Source organism: Agelaius tricolor, unplaced genomic scaffold (assembly GCF_023055355.1).
Source record: "Agelaius tricolor isolate 1412-34295 unplaced genomic scaffold, bAgeTri1.0.p SCAF_10, whole genome shotgun sequence".
In the NCBI taxonomy this organism is placed as follows: domain Eukaryota; kingdom Metazoa; phylum Chordata; class Aves; order Passeriformes; family Icteridae; genus Agelaius; species Agelaius tricolor.
Window position 1 is genome coordinate 21,616,045 of NW_027269270.1, and position 20,947 is coordinate 21,636,991.

At 44.3% G+C, this 20,947-nt stretch overlaps 2 protein-coding genes across 5 annotated transcripts in view; both read right to left on the reverse strand.

Moving 5' to 3' along the window:
* Positions 1–710: 710 nt before the first annotated feature.
* Positions 711–3,962, reverse strand: RPL37A (ribosomal protein L37a). Its single transcript, XM_071435192.1, has 4 exons — positions 3,838–3,962; positions 2,780–2,908; positions 1,490–1,572; positions 711–869 (listed from the first exon to the last, which is right to left on the reverse strand). The coding sequence occupies exons 1-4, from the start codon at positions 3,838–3,840 to the stop codon at positions 806–808; spliced, it is 279 nt and encodes a 92-aa protein (XP_071291293.1). The 5' UTR covers positions 3,841–3,962; the 3' UTR covers positions 711–805.
* Positions 3,963–7,696: 3,734 nt separating this feature from the next.
* Positions 7,697–20,947, reverse strand: part of SMARCAL1 (SNF2 related chromatin remodeling annealing helicase 1) — a 35,394-nt gene continuing 22,143 nt past the window's right edge. For 3 of the 4 annotated variants that reach the window (XM_071435189.1, XM_071435190.1, XM_071435188.1), the window contains exons 10-17: positions 19,790–19,930; positions 14,401–14,619; positions 13,548–13,618; positions 11,315–11,417; positions 10,468–10,650; positions 9,897–9,997; positions 8,392–8,488; positions 7,697–8,013 (exon numbers count right to left, since the gene is read on the reverse strand). In XM_071435189.1, coding sequence (XP_071291290.1) covers positions 7,816–8,013; positions 8,392–8,488; positions 9,897–9,997; positions 10,468–10,650; positions 11,315–11,417; positions 13,548–13,618; positions 14,401–14,619; positions 19,790–19,930 — 1,113 coding nt within the window. In that variant the 3' untranslated portion in view covers positions 7,697–7,815. Of the gene's footprint in view, positions 8,014–8,165; positions 8,283–8,391; positions 8,489–9,896; positions 9,998–10,467; positions 10,651–11,314; positions 11,418–13,547; positions 13,619–14,400; positions 14,620–19,789; positions 19,931–20,947 lie in introns of all 4 variants that reach the window. The other variant, XM_071435191.1, reaches the window with a different exon arrangement.

Below are 20,947 nucleotides of genomic sequence, written 5' to 3' on the forward strand. Positions count from 1 at the left end.
TTATTTGCTTATGTATTTTACACTTTTATGGTGCTATTTCTATAGCTAACCAGAACAGCTACATAGCTCCGCCATTCCATGGCAACCAAATTATTTTAAAATGCATCTGCCATCCCAGTCCTACAGCCCATGGAGGGCTACATGCTGCAGCAGGGCTGTCCAAAGGAGGCTGTGACACTGCAGGAAGCCTGCAGTGGAGCTGGCCTGTGGCAGGACCTGTGCCCTGTGGAGAGGAGCCCAGGGCCCATGCTGGAGCAGGTTTTCTGACAGGACTTGTGACACCATGAGGGACCTGTGCTGGAGCAGAGGAACTGAGAGCAGCTCTCCCCCTGAGGAAGCTGGAGCAGCAGTCAGCATGTGATGGACTCAGCCCCCATTCCTCTTCCCCTGTGCAGCTGCTGGGGAGGGCAAGAAAGCCAAGAGTAAAGCTGAGGCTGGGAAGGGAGGGGTGATTGGAATGAACATTTGGTTTAATTTCTCATTATCCTACTCTGATATAACTGGTCATAAATTAAACTGGTTTCCCCAAATCAGGTCTGGTTTGCCCATGAGTAGCTGGTGAGAGGCATCTCTCCCTGCCCTTATCTCACCCCACAGACCTTTCATTCTATTTTCCCTCCCTTGTCCAGTAGAGGAAGGCAGTGATGGGGCAGCATTGGTGGGCACCTGGCACTCACCATACATAACAGACAGGACAGAAAAGACAAACATTATTCCACTCCATCATCACCCTTTTATTGATAAAAGGATAGGTCTTGACAGTGGAGGAAAAAGGATGTTTCACAAGGAGAACAGGAAGTAGCTTCTACTGGTCTTTCAGTTCCTTCAGTCTTCTGATGGCAGATTTGACTGTCACTGCAGAGGTGGTACTGGAGGGAGAAGCAGAGTCATTTGCATGTGGCAGAACAACTGTGCTGGTGTTGTTTATTTTTGAGAAAGCACTTATCATTTCCAACTGTTATCATCTGACTGCGCTGTCAAACAGGGTCTAACTCCACTTTGATTTTAATTTTTCCTCACAACACAGCGTAGGCCTGGCTCCACAAAGCACATGGAACTTCAGAGGCTGCATCCCAACCCCAATCTCCCAGTCATGCACTGACCACGTGCATCAACATGTGGGCTCAGGTCCCTCACGACTGGGACAGGAATGTTTTCTACAGAATTGTGGGGCAAGGAGCAAACAACGGGAGTAAGCAACTGCACCCTCACAATAAAGGTTATTATAACTCATTTTTTTTGCTTTTACAACCAAAGGAAAACATGAAAATAATTTTTATTGGAATAAATCTGGCTTTGCCTATTGCAAAGAATAGCAACCAAATTTTAACAAAACAGGCAACTTCCCCCATTACTATCTCAAGACAGATCAACTTAATGATTAGTAGATCAAAATTAAAAAAAAAAAAAAAAAAAAAGAAGTCAAAAGCTGTATTATGCCACAGCTATGTGAGAATAAATACTGGTTAGAGCTTCTTTATTTCCTTACTTGTAAGTCCAGGCACCACCAGCAACTGTCTTCATGCAGGACCCGCAGTGCCAGATACCCACAGCCTTCCTCTTCATTTTGGTCTGGAACAGAAGAAAAAAGGAAAAAAATAAAGTCACTCTCCATCAGCTGAAAAAGCCAAACAAGAAACTTCAGGTAAGGCCTTCACAGCACTGCTATAAGCTAAGTTTAGACAAGAAAGGGACAGACAATCCTTTTGCTCAAATTCTGCAGGCACTTGTGAAACACTTTTCCATTCAGATATGAACTGGGTCATTTCTAAAGGCCTCATCAAAACTTCAGCTTATCCTGAAGGAGAAAAATAGTAAGGAGCTACCTTGGTTATAACAAGTGATATTCTCTCTGATTTGGTGCTCATGTAACCGCACTGTTCCCAGGACTCCCTGGGCAAGCTCAGCCTGCTCAACCCAGACCCAGATCTGAAGAGTGAGTGGTGGGTCCAGAACTCCCTCCCCCAGGCAGGTATCCCTCACCCTGCAGAGGTGACAATAGGTTTGCCCACACCTATGCCTGATTTAGGCAGCTCTGCAGGCAAGACTATGAACATTCTCATTTCACATATGAAAGGCAGTAAGCTAGAAACAAACAAAAACCCAACAACAAATCAAAGCAAGTAAAAACCCCATGAAAATATTTTTACATTTCCAGACAGTTTAAAGATTCCTACTCTACAGATAGCAATAAAAATATCTGTGCAAAGCATAAGGTGATGGACTTTTCAAACTGTCAAAAACTAGATTTAACAGCAAACTTGAACTATGTACACACAGAGTTAAGATTACTTCCTATCAGAAATTCTTCCTCATCCAGAGTTATACAGCACACAAAAGCAGCAATTGCCATCAGAAGTTTAAAGTGGGAAAAGCAAGCTCTGTTCCTCTGCCAGGTATGCTGTAAAAAGTTACTGAAGGACAAAAAAAAGTTAAGCCTTAATTATCAATATAACAACTGTGATACTTTAATTCTGTCAGGTCCATTTTATTAATTATGTAAAACATATAATATGGCAACATTGCTCCCTCTTTTGCATCATGAAACATAATAATGTTTGTTTTCATTTAACTACTACTAAACGTTCATGTGAAATGTCTACTCTCTTTTTCAAGGACTCTGACAGCAGCTTAAAGCTCACTACACACCAGTCCCTGTATTGGAACTAGGCACGTTTCTCTTCACTACAAAAATTACTGATGCATCAAATCACCTCTCTAGCATCAACACCAATGTGATTTTTAAAGACTTTTTTTGGGGGGGAAGGAGATCTCTCACCTTGCCGCAGAAGGAGCAGGTATACTTGGCATGCTGGCTGATTTCAATCTTCTTCACCATTTTCCTAAGGGATGCACCGTAACGGGTCCCATATTTACCCACGATCCCGACCTTCTTGGTGCGCTTGGCCTGTTGGGAGGCAAACCAGAATGAGCTTCAGCTCTACAGACACAGCTTTCTCCTCGCTGCTCCCCTCTCCCAGCATGGCAGCTGAGGGCAGAGCACCCTACAGCCTTCCCTGCAGCCTGGGAAAACTGAGTATTCACAGCGTCAGGCTGGAAGGGACCACCTGGTCCAGCCTCCCTGCTCCAGCAGGACCGGCCCGCAGCACATGGCACAGGACTGCATCCAGACAGTTCCCGAGTATCTGCACTGAGGGACACTTAACGCCCTCTCTGCGCAGCCTCTCAGTGCTCGGTTCAGCAAAGTTCTTCCCCGTGCTCAGGTGGGACTTGCTGTGCATCGGTGTCTGCCAGTTTGTCCTACGGCTTGGCACCACCGAGAAGAGCCGGGCTCCTGCCTCTTGACAGGAGAAGAGATAATATCCGTACGCTATTTTAAGTATTCAATTATATGTATTTATATAATGAGATTCCCTATCAATGGCCACTTCTGGGGCTGAATAGGCCCAACTCCCTCAGCCTGTGCTCGTGAGAGCCGTTCCAGTCCTCCAATTCTCCTCGCTGCCCTCCCCTGGAGCATTAGCGATGAAAGGCCACCGGGCTGGCGCTGCCGCAGCCCCGCAGCTCCTGCCGGGCACCCGGGGCCGCCGAGACCGAGCAGAGCCCCGTCCGTCCCGGGGCCATACGGCGGTGGCACGGAGCGCTGCAGCCCCTCTGTCCCCGCGCCCCGGCTGCCATTCCCCTCACCCAGGCCGCCTCCCTCCGGCCGCCCGAACCGAGTGAACCGCTGTCGCAGCGCAGCGCGGAGCCGGCTCGGGGACGCGGCGCATCCCCGGCCCAAGCTCCGCGCTGCCCCGGGCGCGCCCCGCGGGCTCAGCGCGGCAGTCCCGGCGCGGATGGCGGCAGATGGCGGCGGACGGGCCCGGCCTCACTCACCATCTTTCGCCGGCCCCGACGCGGAGAGGGAGCGGCAGTGCGCAGGCGCGGGCGGGCCGGCGCGGACGGAAGTGACGCGGGGAGCCGGGCGGTGCCGGCCCTGGGCGGTCGGGCCTGGCCGCGGCCGCAGCCGCAGCGCAGCGGGACGGAATACAGCCCGCAGGACGGACGGACGGACGGACGGACGGACGGACGGACAGCTAGCCAGCCGGCCGAGCGAGGCGCCTGCGCTGATGCTCGGAGAGTGTGTGGGGCCTCCCCCACTGCAGACACTGCCGTGTGCTCCGCCAGGGTCCTGCTCGAGCAGGGAGGCTGGAGCGGATGAGCACCGCGGTCCCTTCAGCCTGACCCCTCCTGTGGAACGCTGTGAGACCCAGGCGGTGCATGGGCGGCAGCACCGCCGGAGCTCACATTCCTGGGTTTCCAGCGAGGGAAGTCACAGCAGAAAAGGAAACGGGGTAGTTCCATTCACTCACCTCGTTTTTAAAGAGGATAAGCAGTAGGTCAAAACAGGGACAGAAAACGTGCCCAGAACTGCAGAAAAAGTAAATATAAAAATCAACGAGGATGAATTCGTATAATAAAACATACCAGCCCTAAACCGTGAGGTTTCAAGAGATAGGGCATCAGGTCAGGTCAAAGCAACTTCCTAACTTCCTCGGGGTTAGCCTGTGCTGAAACCAGCAGCCCTGAAAGCCGTTGTGTGCCGTTTCAGAGGTGATTCCCAGCACCAAAACACAGAGGGAAAAATACAGCAGTGCCACCGAGCTGCAATGCTTGTAGAGGGATTAGCAACTCATTAACCTACATTAAGAAATGTAATCTAGTTAGCCTGAGAGCTTTTTCATGCGCAGAGGCAGCTCCGGTCCATCCCCTCCTGCCAGGAGAGGGCCGGAGCTTCCCAGTCCCCAGGTAATTGTTGCAGGTAATTTTCCTCCATACCCACCCATTGCTGCCTCCAGCAATGACAGCACTCTTCACTTGCAGTTTAGCCAAGAGGGAATCAAGGAATCGAATGTACCCAGCCCCTGTGTTACTTTCCCTGGCTGGGGTCTGTAGTTTTAAGAGATGCTCATGGACGACAGATGTCACATCCCTTCTTGGCTCTTGCTCTGAGGGTTTGAACACTGACATTTTTAATGCCCTCTGTCATGCCAGGCTCTTCTGGGAGCTGGTGGGCCAGAGGAACGTTTGAGATGAGGGCTCAGCAAGGCTTTAGGCAATGGTATTTATATCTCCCTCAGTTGAATCAAAATTTCATTTGATATATCCTACGAATAAATCTGCCCTTTTCAGATCCTCGTCACAATGATGACTCACAGGATACAGCTTTGATACCAGCGTATTAAAAAACAGAAAAAAGTAATTTCCTTTGGCTGCCTAGTGATGATATGGTTAAAAAAATATAAATTGTCAGCCAACACATCCAGAGAATCTACTGCTATTCTCTGGTCTGTATCTACAGAGTTCAGGTTTGCTGTGACAGTGCAGCACATGGTCATATCCATCACCTACCGGTGTCACAGAGAGCTCTGGCAACAACCAAACCCAGCCACCCTGGGTGACAGCCATTCCCAGCACTGCCAAAGTAAACACACATTTATTTCCAAGGGACTGAGAAGAAGAAGGATGCAGGCCCAGCACAGCCATGCCTTGACAGTCCACCCCCTTGAACTTTTCCGTTTATTGTTGATGTATTTTAACCTGTTGTTGCTATTCTGGCATCCTCCTTGAAAACACACCTTTCTCCAACAGAGGTGGGAGCACTGATGCAGGTGTACAAGCAGGCAACCAGCCACAGTAAGATGCTCCAGATCAGTGAGATGGGTCCTTCCCTTTCTTCTGCTGGTTTTAGATAATGCCAAAAAGATACAGCTCTGTCACCTTCAGCTGGCAGGTGCAAGAGGCCCAGGAGTGCTCCATGTTCCTGAGCTTGCTGCGGGTCCCATCCTGCACACTGCCTTGTAGAGGTTCTTCAGCAAACCTTGGAGATCCTGTCTGAGCCTGCTGCCAGCTGCCCAGCCACCTCCTCACCACACAAATGATGGACTAATGGTGCCATTGGGGTAAGGCCTGCAGTCTCTCCAGTCCCTTGAAGTAATCACTAACAGCACTTTCCTGGAAGCTTCTTCTCCCCTTTTTCATGTAGTAAGGATAAAAAGTGGATCTCAGGTGTATTTGAAAAACCTCTGTATCTGGGCAGCAAACCAGCTGAAATTTTATATGTCCTAACAAAGGGAAGGTTCACCTGGCATTCCTCTAGCAGGGCTGGGATTTATCAACATACAGACAAGATGAATCAAGTTAATAAGAAGCAGAATTCTCCAAGGGTACTTTCAGTGTATCTTAGGAAAGTACTGTTTTGAAGCAGCTGTAGCTTTACAGAGAACTACTCCTATAGGAGACAACAATATGGGCACCCAAATAATGCCTTTTGCATTTTTGTTTTTCAGTCAACAGACAGCAACATTTCTCACCCCTTACTCAGAACAACCCACTTTGCAAGTAGGAAGATCACTCATCCTACAGACAGATTAAATATTCTGTGTTCAAGATGACAGACATTTTCAAATGCCAAAAAGCGTGTCTTCATCACCTGGCCAGCTGCTGAAGTAAGAGCAGTGATGGTAACTCTCAGCCTCAAACCCAGAGATAAAGCATTTCCTCCAGCTGCCCCAGCCACAGCACCCCTTGCTACTGCTCACACCCCAAAGACCCATCTGCAGGCACGAATGAAATGCAGCTCTCCAAACTGTACACGCAGCCTGTGGGGCATTTCTGTGACCTCACCAGCTGAAAATGGAACAATCAAACCCTTCAATGCAGGAAAGAGTACCTAATGTTACCAGGTTGATATTACAGCACAAACATTTTTCTCCTCTGCCTTGCAAGAGAGGTATTTTTGTCAGTGTCTGGTACCTGCACAGAGCCAAGCACATCACCTCCACAGCACGTTAGCTACTGGCCTCCAGGAGCTAAATGTAAGCCTTCAGTTTGCCACCTCTTCTACAGATTACAGCTGTAAAACACAGCTAACTGGGAGATGGAATGCTAAGATAGATAAAGTACCAAAAGTTTGGTACATAACTCAGAACAATTTTTTTATTTAAACAGTTCAGTCCAGAATCAGTTTCTCACAAAACAAGAGCAAAAGTCTGCCTGTGTCCCCTTCTCATCATTCATCTGTAGAAATCAGTCAAGTCTTGAAGCAAACACCCACCCACCCACCCCACCTCCCTGAGAAGTCAGGGTTAATCCCTGGCAGTCAGCACAAGCTTCACCCTCCACTGACAGAAGAAGCTCCTGCCAATGGAGCAGGTCCTAATATTCAGCATGAGGCCAGAGATGAGTGTACAGAGGCAGACATGTACCTAAAACAGGCAATGCACATTTACTGGCACACAGCTACATTACTTAGCTCAAGGTGGTACCTTCCTCTTTTCCCTCCTCTTCCCCACCTCCACAAAACATCAAGATCTGTTTGGATCCTCATGGCCAAATGGAATACCCAAGAGCCAGTCTGTGAGTGATCCAAGTAATGGCCCAATTTGCCAGTGAACAAACTCCTAGAAATACAGACTTTTGGAAATGGAAAACACTGTTAAAAGCACTCTGCAGGTGCTGATGAGTTGGTTTTCTCAAGAGTTCTGCCTTGGGGACAGATAACCATTATCTGCTTTTTAAACAAAACAACTGTGGAAGCTGACATGCTGAAACACAGCAGAATGATACTTGCCCATGTCCATTCAGTCATCAGCAAAACGAGGACTGCAAATCCTGCAGGCTGCCAGGTGTGTGCTGCACATCTGTCACACTGTCAGTCTGCCTTCTCATCCTTTGAGATGAAACATCCCAGAGATACAGAACATTTCAAGTCTTTTATTTTCAAAAATTCAAAAAAATAATATGTGATTGCTTTTGGTTTTTCTTTTTTAATAAAAAAATAATCTCTAAGCTGCTATTTTTAGCTGTCACCATTTACACTTCCTCAATACGCCGCTTTTTTTTGGGACTCACTGAACATGCCTCTGCTTCTCTGTCTTGCAAGGCACTGCCAGAGTCAAACTCACAGCCAGCATCAGCTGCCTCCAAAAACAAAACATCATCAGCATCATCTCTGCTCTCAGAGAAGGTCTTCTGGAAAAGGTCATAGATTGTCTTCTGCTTTGGATCCGTCTGAGGAAACAGAAAAGAACAGGATCTGCATCCACATGGTCATGTAAAACATGGTGAGCAAAATCAGAGGACAATCCCTTACACAGTGCACATGTGTGTACAGATCATACCTCACATGATACACATCCATATGTATCTCATACACTACATACTCAAAGACATATGTATGACATGGATGCTAACAGGTCTCCTTGCAAGTAGCAGGCTTGGAACTTCTGTGGAGAGTCCAAGTCAAGGCATGGATCCTGGGAGGAGCTGAACAATCTGGTCTGAACAGGTAGAACAGGTGTAAGGTCACCTGTGCCAATCTAGATGTACACAAGCCAAAGCCCATTCAGCCTCTCCCAAGGACCACCAATATTCTTTCAGGTCAATTACCTTAGGACAGTAATTAGTTGACTCAGCTGTTTCAGAGAAATTGGTTTCTGAAAGACCAGCTTCACCCAGCACTTTGATCTTCTCCTGAATCATTGGCCTAGGAGTGATAAACAGATATTACTGAAAGGAAAAAAATCAAGGACACTGCTTCATTTACTATGTGTAGATTAAAAAAGGATACAACTGGGAATAAAGATGGCTTTTCTACCAAACTTTATTGGCTCCTTAACCTGTCCTGCTCTTGGTTATAATCACTGTGTGCTGTCCTGAGATATCAATCAATTAAATTAGTAACAATTAGAGCATTTTGGCCTATAAACATTTGGAGAACACATACGTCCAATACAGAAAATAGCTGACTGAGGCAACAACACCAATGGTGCATTTCAATGATAGCTCCCAACGTACAGCAGGAGGAAGAATCCATCACTGGCCCAAGAGGCTGAGAGGTCCCGGCCACACCTGCACACTGGACACTGAAAGATGCCAAGGCCACAGCACAATTAGTGCATTTACCAAACAGCCTTGCCCTCTTGTTCTTTTTCTTGTCTTTAAAAAGATGCCACTGTCCTTTCGAGAGCCATATTTCTTCCCCATTAAGCACTAATGACTGCACAGACAGCATTTCACAAATAAAGGCAGAATTACTGTCATTAACTTTCCATGAAATTTGGGTGATGCATCAGTTTCCAGATCCTTGCATTGTAGGGTTGTAATTACTTGCCATCATGATATTCTGGGAACTGCACAAGTTCACTTAGTTCATTCATTCCTTTAAACAAGGTAATAAAGATGTAATTTTGGATTTAAATGAAGCAGCTGGTGGATAATTTCTTGTCATCATTTGCAGGTCAGCTCCCTTGAAGCACTAAAGATTCCTCAGATTCTGCCCACCCCCAGATGGTCAGATTCCCCAGTCCTAAGGACTAATGTCAGCTGCTAACTCTCACTGAAGCCAAAAAGCCTCATTCCACAACTACCCAGAGGTGGGTCAATAGCTTTTAAATCTATTTGAAGGGCTCACTGAAGTGCAAGAGGAAGGCAACAGTGCAGTCCTCCTCCACAGCTCCCTGTCCAAGCACACAGCAGCCAGACTGCTCCTCAGAACTTATCTACAATACACTGAACCATCTCCAGTGTCTGCTGACTTCATTTCAGTCTTGCACTTTACAGTACCCTACCACAGCAATGTTCTGGGCTGGTATCTAAGACAATTCCTTCTTACACAGAGACTGTGAAGGTTTTAGATGCATCAACTCTCCCAGAATTTCTCTCGAGAGCCCTTTCTTTGTTAGGTAACTACTTTTATTCCTCTTGCTTGTCAGCCACTCAGTCATGTCCACTGCAGCCAGGCCATGTCACCAGCTTGCAGCAGCCCTGGCACACATTGATCCTCCCCTCACAGGCTGTGGAAATCAGCACAAGCATTAACCCCTCACACCACATATGTTACAAGCAGTGGAAACACGTGTCAGGAGAACCAAAGTGTCTTTCTCACTTCTTACCATAAGTAGTCATCTGCTGTGCCTTTAGCCACCAGGTAGTGAACATTAACAGAGCTGGTCTGTCCAATTCGGTGTGCCCGATCTTCTGCTTGGATCAAAATCTTAACGTAAAAACATGACAAAAAGTGAAAACTGCAACATCTGAGAAACAGTGTAAGCACCAGAGAACAGAGGATCTCATTTCTTCTGCTTAGCAACTCTCTTATGTGGGTCCTGCTGCGACCTGTATTCTCAAACAGAGTAAGCCAAGAAGTAATCTGGTACACCAGGTTCCCAAAAGGCACTGAACAGTTTTCCAGAGTAGAGAGTCAGCATTGATGATGGACCCTTTCAGGTGCTGGATAAGCAAACCCTTTTAAGAGCTCTGTCAAATAAAGACAGAAGCATGTTTCCCTTTTGTGCCACCTTCCTCTGCCAGCAAGCTGTGTAAGCCAGCCTCACAGGTTCCAGCCCAGGCACCTGTGGTTGCAGAGCCAGCAAACCACAGAAAAAGAAAGAGACAAACCCTTTTAATCAGCAACATTTCTGCTCTCCAGAGAACATCCAACCCCGTCCCCTCCAGGACACTCACCCCTGGGTTCCAGAAGAGCTCTGCAAACACCACCAGATCTGCAGCAGACAATGTCAGGCCCATGTTTGCAGCAGTGAGGGAAAGGACAGCCACAGCCTGCTTCTCTGAGAGCTGGAACTTCTGGCACAGAGCCTGCCGCTCAGCTGAGGATGTGGAGCCGTCGATGCGAATGTGCTCGACGTGCTGTGAAAGGGCAGAAGATGCTGTTTAGAGACCTGGTGTCCCCTTTCTTGCATACTCCTTCCATGTTTTAGGGGATCCCATGTTCAGTGATGCCACTGAGCAAAGTCACCAGTGCTACTGTGGGTTATAGTCTGGAACATTATCTTAAATCATTCTTCACACTGCCCAGCATGACCCAGGATGCTTTAGAAGCATCAATGGAAATCTCACATGAAAAGTTAGACAAACAAGAGAAGTCAAGAGAAATGACTGGCAGGTCTATCAACTCTCCCTACAGTATATTACTTCAAAAATGTAAGAGCACCACAGAGGTAAAGGGAGGCAGAGATGATGGGCTTGGGTAGCCTCATTCTCCCTCTGAGGAAAGCCTGGAGAACAACGGCCACACAGGGTAACACAAGAATTCACAAGCTCCAGGGCAGACAGTGGAATTAAAGAACATTAAATACATAAAAGCCATTCAGCTAATACAAAATGCATGCTGTGAGGCATTCACCCTGACAGCTCAGCTCCCTCGGTGAAGGGCACACTCAGAAGCACAGCAAGTAGAAATCATCTCTGTCACTAACTGTCCTGAACTACCTGACCAGCCATAAATCCAGGGGGCTGTTCAACAGCTTTGAAGCTGGAACAGTGATAAAGTTAAGACAAATCAGTCACTTACTTTCTTCTTCAGCTCTGCAACTACTGCATCCAGCATTATCTTGTGATGAGCAAACACCAGGAATTTATTTTTCCCACTTTCCAGTAACTCCAGGATGTATTCTCTACATGAAAAAGGAAAAACACCAAAACACTATAAAATTACGTGCTGAGAGAATACAGACTTTGCTCACAACAAATTTTGAAGCTACTGCCCATCTATACACAAACACCAGGAAACAGGCTAGCATAAAAATCTGCAGTAAAGTGCAAGCAACAAGTCAAGTCTTCTATAGATTAAAATACAGAAAGGAAAACTCCCTCAGCTTTTCTTCACCACAGGCAGACATCTGCCTACATTATACTTGGGTGTCAAAGAGAATCAGTTTATTATATCCTACTTGGAACATGACATCCCAGGTCAATCGACTGAAGATCATCTATACTTAATTACAATCTCACTCACCCATCTCTATTTCTAACTTCTGCACAATCACAATATACTAAAGTAATCTGTATGCAGTTTAACTTCCTAGGTTTACTTGGGATTGTTTTTATATCAGAAGAAAACACCTCTAAACATACTGATCAGGAAAAAAACCTTTTCTTGCAAGGGTTCCCACTGACAATTTACTCCAGCTTAAGTATCTAAATTTGTCAGCTATTTCTAGGAGTTATCCACATGTATACAGGCTAGTGGCCAATGAGAGGCAACAAGGCTCCTTTTAAGCAACTTAAATGAAAACATCTAGCTTTTCCCATGGACTGGCAGCACAGCTACAGAACCCACTTCTATGTAGTAATCTGTATTACAATCAGGTTAACTGGAGCCTGAGAACACCTATAAGCCCATACAGATGATGTAATTTTTTCTTTGGAACAGCAAAGTTGTTGAGAAGATCAGGAATACCAAGACCTTTGCTAAAGTCAACAGATCTAGGTCAGCTGCAGCTGTCACAAAAGACCAAGAAGGATTTCCAGCACTGTATTAAGATGGCAGACGACTTTGCAGAGTTCATAATATTCAGATCCCCATTACATGACAGTGTTATTTTAACAAAGAAATCTGGGAGAGAAGTGGGACTGCTGTATTTTAAAACAAATACCAAAGCAAACATTCAGAGTAGTAAACAGATGCCAACCAACACATCACAATTATTTTGTATTTCATTCCCACTTTCTATTTAACAAATGGTAAGTCATTTCAGTGGAAGCAATGGAAGATAAGTCATTAAGGCTAAGACATGGGAAGTGCTGATGATCATAGGACAGTATCTTTAGTTAGATGCAGCTTGTAGTAACTCATATTTTATATGCTACTAAACTCTAGGAAAAAATGGACTACTTCCTACTAGAGAGTCAAATAAACAGCACTTTATGGTTTTATATACAGTTCACACTTTTAACTATAATAAAAACATGAAAGTCTTGTATCTGTTCACTAACAAAAGGAAGAAACTCTTTAATAGAAATGAATGCTGGGACTATGAAGTGTAATTCTGTGCCAAACAAGCAAATTTTGCAGCAAGGTCTGTGACTGTGAAATCACGCAGTGCACATCAGTTGGTCCTTACATTCAGAGAGTTGTGGAAAGTAAATAATTTTCATATTATTGCCATATTACTTATTAGAAAGTTATGCTATGACCTAAAGCAACTCCTTTGCAGTCCCAGCAAAAAGGCTAAGGATGAAAGGGCACAGAGAGAAATTACTTCTAGGGAAGAGAGAGTTAAAAGCACACCTGTGGTACAAAAATTTTACTACAGAGTTCCCATGTCAGCCCTGTGGAAGAGCCAAGAACTTCAGTAGGAGCTGTGAGATTCCTAAAGCACACTACAACCAAAGCTAAGCCCATCTCATAGGTTCTTTGGTTCAGGATTCTTGCTGCAGCAGAACTGCAGCATTTGTTTTCTCAAATTCTGTTGATGCTTTTAGTTTCATTATTTCCCTGCTCCTTAAATTGAAAAAGGGTCCAGACCAGGGAATTTGATCCAAGTCCCAAACACAAAGTCATTTTAAATGGTTCAAATGACAGGTTAGATTTGTATCTGGAATGTAATTAGAAGACTTATTCAGCCAAAGAACCCCAAGAGAAGAAAATGTTTAGTGCATTGTAATTACAATCAAGTTTTTCTAGGCTGTCTTGAGGCTATGCTTCATGTCCCTGCACTGTTATCTCTCAGGCACTGTCTCCCTGTTCTCAGCAGAAAAGCACATTTTACTGGGCAAGAATGAAGCAGTGACACGGAGCTTACACGACTGAGCGGATTTTGGCTTCTGCTGTTCTGCTGAAGTAGACAAGAAGAGCTTCCTTCTCCTGTTGTTTCTGTAGAAGGAAGAGATAAACAAATCTGAGTCTCAAAAATGCCTTCATGCCTTTTCTCCTTCTTGCTTACAGATCTGGTATTTCTGCAGCTGCCAATAAACACTTTGCTAGGAAAAAAATCAGCCTAAAAAAGCACAACAATAGGGGCCTGGGGGGGAAGTCTCCTACTCACCATTAGATACAGCAGATACTCACACAGCCCTGACACCTCCCTCCCTACCTCCCACTCAACTCCTACCAGCTGGATGACACGTGTATCACAAATGCAGTTGTAGCTGAGCAAGTGTGTCCCAACTAAAATAGCAAGGAAAAACCCCCAAGTTCTTACAGAACTGTATTAGCAACCTAGGAGCCTACAACATGCATTTTCCACCCATACAAGGAAAACAAACAAAGAAAGCAAAAATAGACCCTTTGCATTTTTGGCCACTGCTCTGTTCACAACACAAATAAGTCTGTTTTTGTAGGCTGAATGAGATTACAAGTCTAGACAGGAGAGTAAGTAGAGAGGCAGAAGATATGAAAGACAATTACTAACAAGAGGAAAAAAAAGAGGAAATGGTATTTCACACAAAGGGACTAAGTAGACCACTTAGATCAAAAGCAAATCAAGCTGAGCTAGTTTTGATTGTGCTGTACACTCATTTAAAATTGTGCCTTCACATAAAGGTGTGGCTCTGTCCTTTAGAACCCAGGGTACTGCTTTTTCATGAAAAAGTTTTTTTAAAATAAAAGTACCTGAAATAGCAATGGCTCATTGCGAATATAAGTTTCTGACTTACACTTTCATATCCTTTGGCCATCTTCTTTGCTTCAGCTGCCAAGGCAGCTTTGGTCTTTGCACTAATGCCTTCAGGAGCCACCACAACCATTTTGCGTTGCTTTGCTGGAAGCTGGGAAAGCACATCTGACTTCAGACGTCGGATCATGATGGACTCTTCCAGCAAAATTTTCAGTTCAGTTAAGTTGGATGATCCAGAGTAGTCCCAACCCCATGGCATCTGGAAAAGATCAAAGCAGTTATCAGTGTCAAACCTGTAAGAGACTGCTCTGCATACAATCCAAAAGCAGAATAAATTTCCAGGGAATCTGGACAAGACAAGAACTTGATGGTCAGCAGGAGATTTGACAAAAACAGCAATAAGGTAGAAGCGTACAAACTAATCCACTCAACATGAAAAGGTTACTGACAAGCTTCCCTTCTTCCTATCTACAAGGGCCCAGGGAGGTGCAGGGAAGCAGACGATGCAGAAAGGTGGCAGGAATCCCTTCTCCAGCCCTGTGTCCTGATACTCACTCTCACACAGCAAGGTGTTGCTGCTCTCGACTTGCAGCTTTGAGCAGGCCAAAAGAATTCACTGCTGTTCTGTGCAGGCACATTTATCTCAGCTTTAAGCAGAGAGACACACAAAAATATTCTCTACGAGCATGAGGACAAACATCCTTAACCCAGATGCCTTCACAGAGTTGTTACACTTGTCTGACATGCTAGGTCAGAACTGCCTGTTCTCCACTGTGACCCGACTCCTGCTCTGCTTCCTGGCATGCTCTATTTCTGCCATTACTGTGTTTGGCTCAGACTCAAGCAAACCAGAAATAAACTGTGCCCCAAAAGACATTACTCCAAACATTGTCTCTTCAAAGCATCATCACTTCAAAGCTCCTCTGAACAAGCCATTCATTTACTCCTCCTGGAAGCACTCCCCTCTGAAGCTGGCCTATCCTCCAAGATCCTGTGTGCAGGCAATATACACCTGTTCAATTAATCTCAGTTCATCACTTCTCCTACCAGCAACCCCACAGCCTATCTTTTGTTCTCTAAGAAAGAACAGTGGCATCAAAATTGGTACATTCCCCAAAAGAAGCATCTTTCAAACAACTGTCTTTCAGAGAAGAGACCAATACAGTTTTAATGCTGAAGCAAGGGAAAAAAAAAGAAACCTTTCTGCTACAATTTCACAAATAAGTATAGGGAATACAGCTACAGGAATACCAAAGACCAAGGTGGGGAGAGAGGTGACATCTTTCTCATAGCTCTAGTTCTAAATAATATTGGCAATGTCCAAAAATACAACCACTGGTCTTGGAATAACAATCCAAAGTAATCCACTACATATACCCTCCTGAAATGCATATAATGGAGATGGGAGGAGCCTCAGCAGCTCAATCAGCTACATTAATTGATAAAATAGACTTAACCTTAAATATCTATATTGATTTTGTCTTCCCCAAGAGAAAACTGCTACAACACATAAATAAATGAAAGAGAAAGATTCACTGCATCCTCCATCCTCTCCTAGAATGCATGAGACAAAAAATAAATCATACTAGCCATAAGGTTAGTCATGCTACTGACTGTATTAAGGGGTGGTGCTTGGATGAGAACATGCTGTGGGACAGAAAGAGGAAGAATCAAAAAGCTTATAGGCAAGTAAGACCTCTCTGGTATCCAAAAGTGAATGTTCTTACTTCAGGTTGAGATAAAACAATCTGCAATTCCTATTGCTATATTGTACTGATGTGAACCATTAACTGACTTCAGATTCTGGTACTTATGGCCATCATTAAACTCATCTGACTTAATCTATTCCTACATAATTATGGCACCATCTGATTAGCTACAGTTGGTTCATTAAAGCAGGAAACAATTCAAATCCTTAATACATAGCCAGTTTGAATCCTGTAGAATTAAAACTTGGGCTCTGAAAAGAGCCCAGTGGTGTAGGGCTAGAGTTAATAAGCCCACCTGGATCTCAGCCAACCCCTCAAAAAACCAACATGGGTATCACTGCTCTGCTTCCCTGAAACCAAGAGTGCAACACAGATGCATCCCTCAGTTGCATGGAAAGCTAGCTCAAGTCTGCCTGGGTTTGTTAGCTTTAGGCATTCTGCATGAAAGCTGACATTGCTGAGCCACAGTCTTTATGCTCCCATTCTGCATTTCTCAGGCTCCATGGGCCCAGCAGAGCAGATGGACAGAACCAAGAAGGACTCCCTGGTGCTATGCCCATCCTCCAAAGCCCACTGCCCACACTGCTCAGTGCACTGGAAGGTGAGTAGGAAGGACCAACATGATTAGGCTGCTCAGCAAGGCCTGCTGTGGGGCCTGGATATCCCTTGGGCTACCTCTTTCCACTTAAAAGCCCATGTTTTCCCACTTTCCACCTCTATAACAAGCATTCACATATGCTTTGTGTCCATGTAGCCAAACTGATTTGAGAAGAGCAGCATCCTCATAAGGCAAAGCACAAGGCACACACAGAGCCAAGACACCATCTACTGTCATGTTAAAAAGCACACACAGGCTGAGTCCCCACAGCATGTTTAAGTTATATGTTGCTTATGGTGCTGGAACAATTTGCAAACAAGGAAACATTCTAGCTCCGTGCTGCACCTAGCTAGTTACAAAGAGAGAATTACTTTTGGAATTATTAAAATTTACTTTACTATACCCTATTGTGGAAAAGAAAAGAGAGAAAAAAGAGGGACATTTATTTTGCCAAAATACACATCTGGCTTTGATCCATAATATTCCAGAACACATGCTTCCAACTGTGATTTTCTTAACAAATTGTTACAGCATCTTACATGAGTCAGTAAACTTATTACAGTGTTAGCAGAAGCTGCCAAACTCTTACAAATTCAGAGCATGTGCTCAGATAGAAATTACTTAATATTTGCCAACATCAGCCAATTTGAAAAATGAATTCACAGCATGTATTTTGGGAAACAGTCTTGGGACATCTTGTAAACAACGGGTGACATTTCACTTGCTGCATTTTTAAAAGTACAGATGCTGGGAGGTTGAATTAATACTTATAAACTTCTATAACTTTTGCAATCAGAACTGCCAGATATTTGCAATTTTCTTGAAACAGAAACTAGTCAGACTTTAGTTTTAAATTGAACCGATCAGGTTTGCCAATTTTTCTTTAATCTTATAGTACAATCAGATTTATTATTAATACCAAAACATTTTTACATAACACCCTTCATCCTTACACATCTTCAAAAGCATTGCAAAGTCTTTCTGTGCAATTATACCTCCACTCATAATGCTGCCAATTTCAGGACAGAAAGCAGAATTTATTTGAGTATTGACAGCAGAAGTACCACAACAGTTCTTCACAGAGGATGCAACTCCTAACACAGTCTCAGGTTAGAGCTACAGCAACAAATGTCAGGGGTATTCCACAGTCATGAAGGAACCAACTACAATCACCTTTTAAATTTTTTGATTGCCAAGTGGATCTGTGGCAACCGATATTCAGCAGTCCCATCTTTTTCTCTAATACCATCTCCATCTCTTCACTTCCAACAGCCCCACTTCTCCAAACAACCAAATTCCTCCTAGGTTCATGCTATCATTTACTGACATTAACTGGAACAAAATGTCCCAGGTAAGCATGGAGAAGACCAACAATGTTCAAGTGTCTAGGAGAGGCAGGTCAAACATAGAAAGAAAATTGTACCAGAAATCCTGACAAGGTTTTGAAGGGAAGCTGATATAGACTGTGACCTCCATGCTGAGTTTCACTGAAGGTTGAGAAGTCATTTACACTGGACACACTATTATAACCTGGATCCTGTAAAACAATTTTATTTTCTTTTATCCAAGGTCCATCTGCCTCATAATTGAAATGACAGCTACTTGTGCAGAACTTTACCCTTAACAGGGCTTATCAAACTCCAAATCTACTTAGACTCACATGCTGCAAATGAACTTTCCTTTTTACTGCAGAAAATCAAAAAGATTAGACTGTATCTCTTCATTTCCCTCTAGGAACCATTCTGAAAGGAATGCTCAGGAAGGAATCTTGCAGTTTTAAAGATAATGAAGCTTACCAGAAGATGTGGCCTCTCCCTCCATATGATTCCTACCATAGATGGAGACCAGGACTGATACTCTGTGATTCTGCATGCTAATGGCCTTTCTCTAATCAATGGCACCAGCACATGACTACCAAAGCCAATGAAGTGCTCCTCTCACTTGCACACTTGGACATACACAGAACAGCACTCCACTGGCTATGAAAGCAAGTGGGCATTCAGATCTAGGAAAAAGGGGATTCAAGAATTTTATATGAGACTGCAGTAAGAATCTTCTTGGTGGAAACTTGGTATATGTTAGCTACCCCAAACAGAAAACAAACACAAAAGCACTACAAATAGCTGTAGCTATTTTTATGGCATACACTGATGATGTTCAGCTCTCCAATAATATTTTTAAACACTGAAATGGTCATTTGGTGTTTCCTACCACTTTGCTGAACACACTGAATTAGAGCTGTAGGGAGATTTGAGTCCCTCTTTTGTGTCTATGCAACCAGCACAGAAGATCCTAGAGCCTCTGTGTACAGTAGCAACAACTCTTCTCTTAGCAGTGTGCATTCCAACACACAGAACAGACCTAGGGATAGCAAATCCAAGTACAGGTGAGTTGCCCATACCTTGGCAGCAAGGCAGACATTTGCTATCATGGCTGCAAATGCTGGCTTTGTGCAAAGCCAAATTCTTGCAGTGGCTGGACTCAGTAACTCTGTGGAAACAACTGCTGAGCAGCTGGCAGAGGAGTTATTTTCAAAATATGCTGAGGATTGCATCCATTTTCTAAATGAGAAGAGGGTGGAATACAAAGATATAGTCTGTAAGTCTTCCATTTTTTACTTACCTGGAGGTATAAAATCCAAAATCCCAAGCAATGAAGTCCTTTATCAAACAGTGACTAAGACTAGGAACTAGGTTTTTTTGTTTGCTCTTTTTAATTTTTTAAAATCAATTAGCCTAAATCTGCAGCTGCTTAAAGGCCCCTTAGTTACTCTGCCCCTTTTAAAAACCTGGGAGGGCAAGATCTGATAAGAATAGGCTCTTTTTACCAGTTATGGCCACATTTGTTTCAGGATTTTTTTTTCTCCATTTTTATTTCCATGGCTTTCAGGGCAATAAACACTACTGCCTTCACATCTCAGTACTCTTCATCTTCACAGGCCCACCACTGCAGCACCTACACCTCCTCAGCTTACAAACTTTCGCAATGTTACTTTGCAGAGAAACTTTCTCAAGGAAAGATGTAATATCGTGCAGAAAGAAGAAGGAAGAGAAAGCCTCCACATTTTGCAACAAGGCAGCGCTGTGTGCAGAGCACCACTTGGCCCTTTCCCAGGGCAGTACCTTCCTGGCGTCGCAGTAGCGCAGGCCGAAGGAGTGGAAGAGCGGGAAGAAGCTGGGCTGCACGGCGGCGATCTGCGTGTACAGCTCCGCGGGCCGCGACATGGCCGGCGTTCCCGAGAGCAGGATCACTCTCTTGGCAGCCTGGGAAAACCAAGCAGGGCATCGTTACCATACAGCTTACAACACACAAGAACACAGGAAGTCACCAGAGTCCTGAAAATAAATCCCAGACCCCCCCATTCAGGTGCCCTAAATGGAAGAGTGCTTCACCTTCACCTATCGCTGCCTGAAGACATTCATGCCCAGTACTTCAAACTTCCAGGGACACACAGTTTCTTAATACCCATCCTCACACTCTAAGAGAAGGGTACATCCATTTTTACTACAGTACTTTCTGAATCAGCATTTACCCACTAGACACATCTTATGCCTGGCTCAGCTTTTCATTTGGCATCAGCTATCCCAGGAAAATGACACACCCTCGCAGGTACATCCCCACCTCCAAAATAAATTCTCTCAGAATAAACCTGCCACAGCATGCCACAAGCAGACTGTCTTTCTCACAAAAGCAGAAGAGATACAAAGAAGGATTTTTTTCCTTACATCTTTGTTTCATTTTTTAAAAGATTATACTAGCAAGGAGAAAAAAATGAAGCTCTCTGATGCAGGGCCAGAAGATCTGACAGCCAATGGTGAGTGTAGGCACATCTGGCTGGATACTAGAACATGAGAGAATAAATACAAATCATATAAGATTGTAAAATGTGTTGTAGAGGAGACAGGAAGAGGACAGAAAGCCTGCATCCAAAGTAGGTGCTCCCAAAAATCAGGGGCAAAAATTATACTTTAAAGTAGAGTCTCCAAGATACACTTCTACCTCCATGCCACCACTATTACCTAATTCTATTATTAGATAAAAGCTATGAATTTCTACTGCTGTAAATTCACATACTGTAGTTAAATTACACGTGCCTTGCAATTTCCTACATGGTTTAATGCAGGTTCATTAAAATAACAAAGAGATTGTTGAATGACATCTGTACCAATAGCTCATTCACATTTAAATGAAAAAGAAAATTAAATTCTTTTATCTTTTCACTGAGATCAACAAGTCACCCAGATCTATTCAGCTGTTTCATCCACTTACCAACCAAATCT

Bases quoted from the DNA above. Each gene is read 5' to 3' on its own strand.
- RPL37A (XM_071435192.1), bottom strand. The intron at 1,573-2,779 runs GTGAGAGATCTC...CTTCTGTTCCAG, and splicing joins CCTGCTCCTTCTGCGGCAAG to ACCAAAATGAAGAGGAAGGC. The intron at 870-1,489 runs GTAAGGAAATAA...TTCTCCCTCCAG, and splicing joins GGTGGTGCCTGGACTTACAA to TACCACCTCTGCAGTGACAG.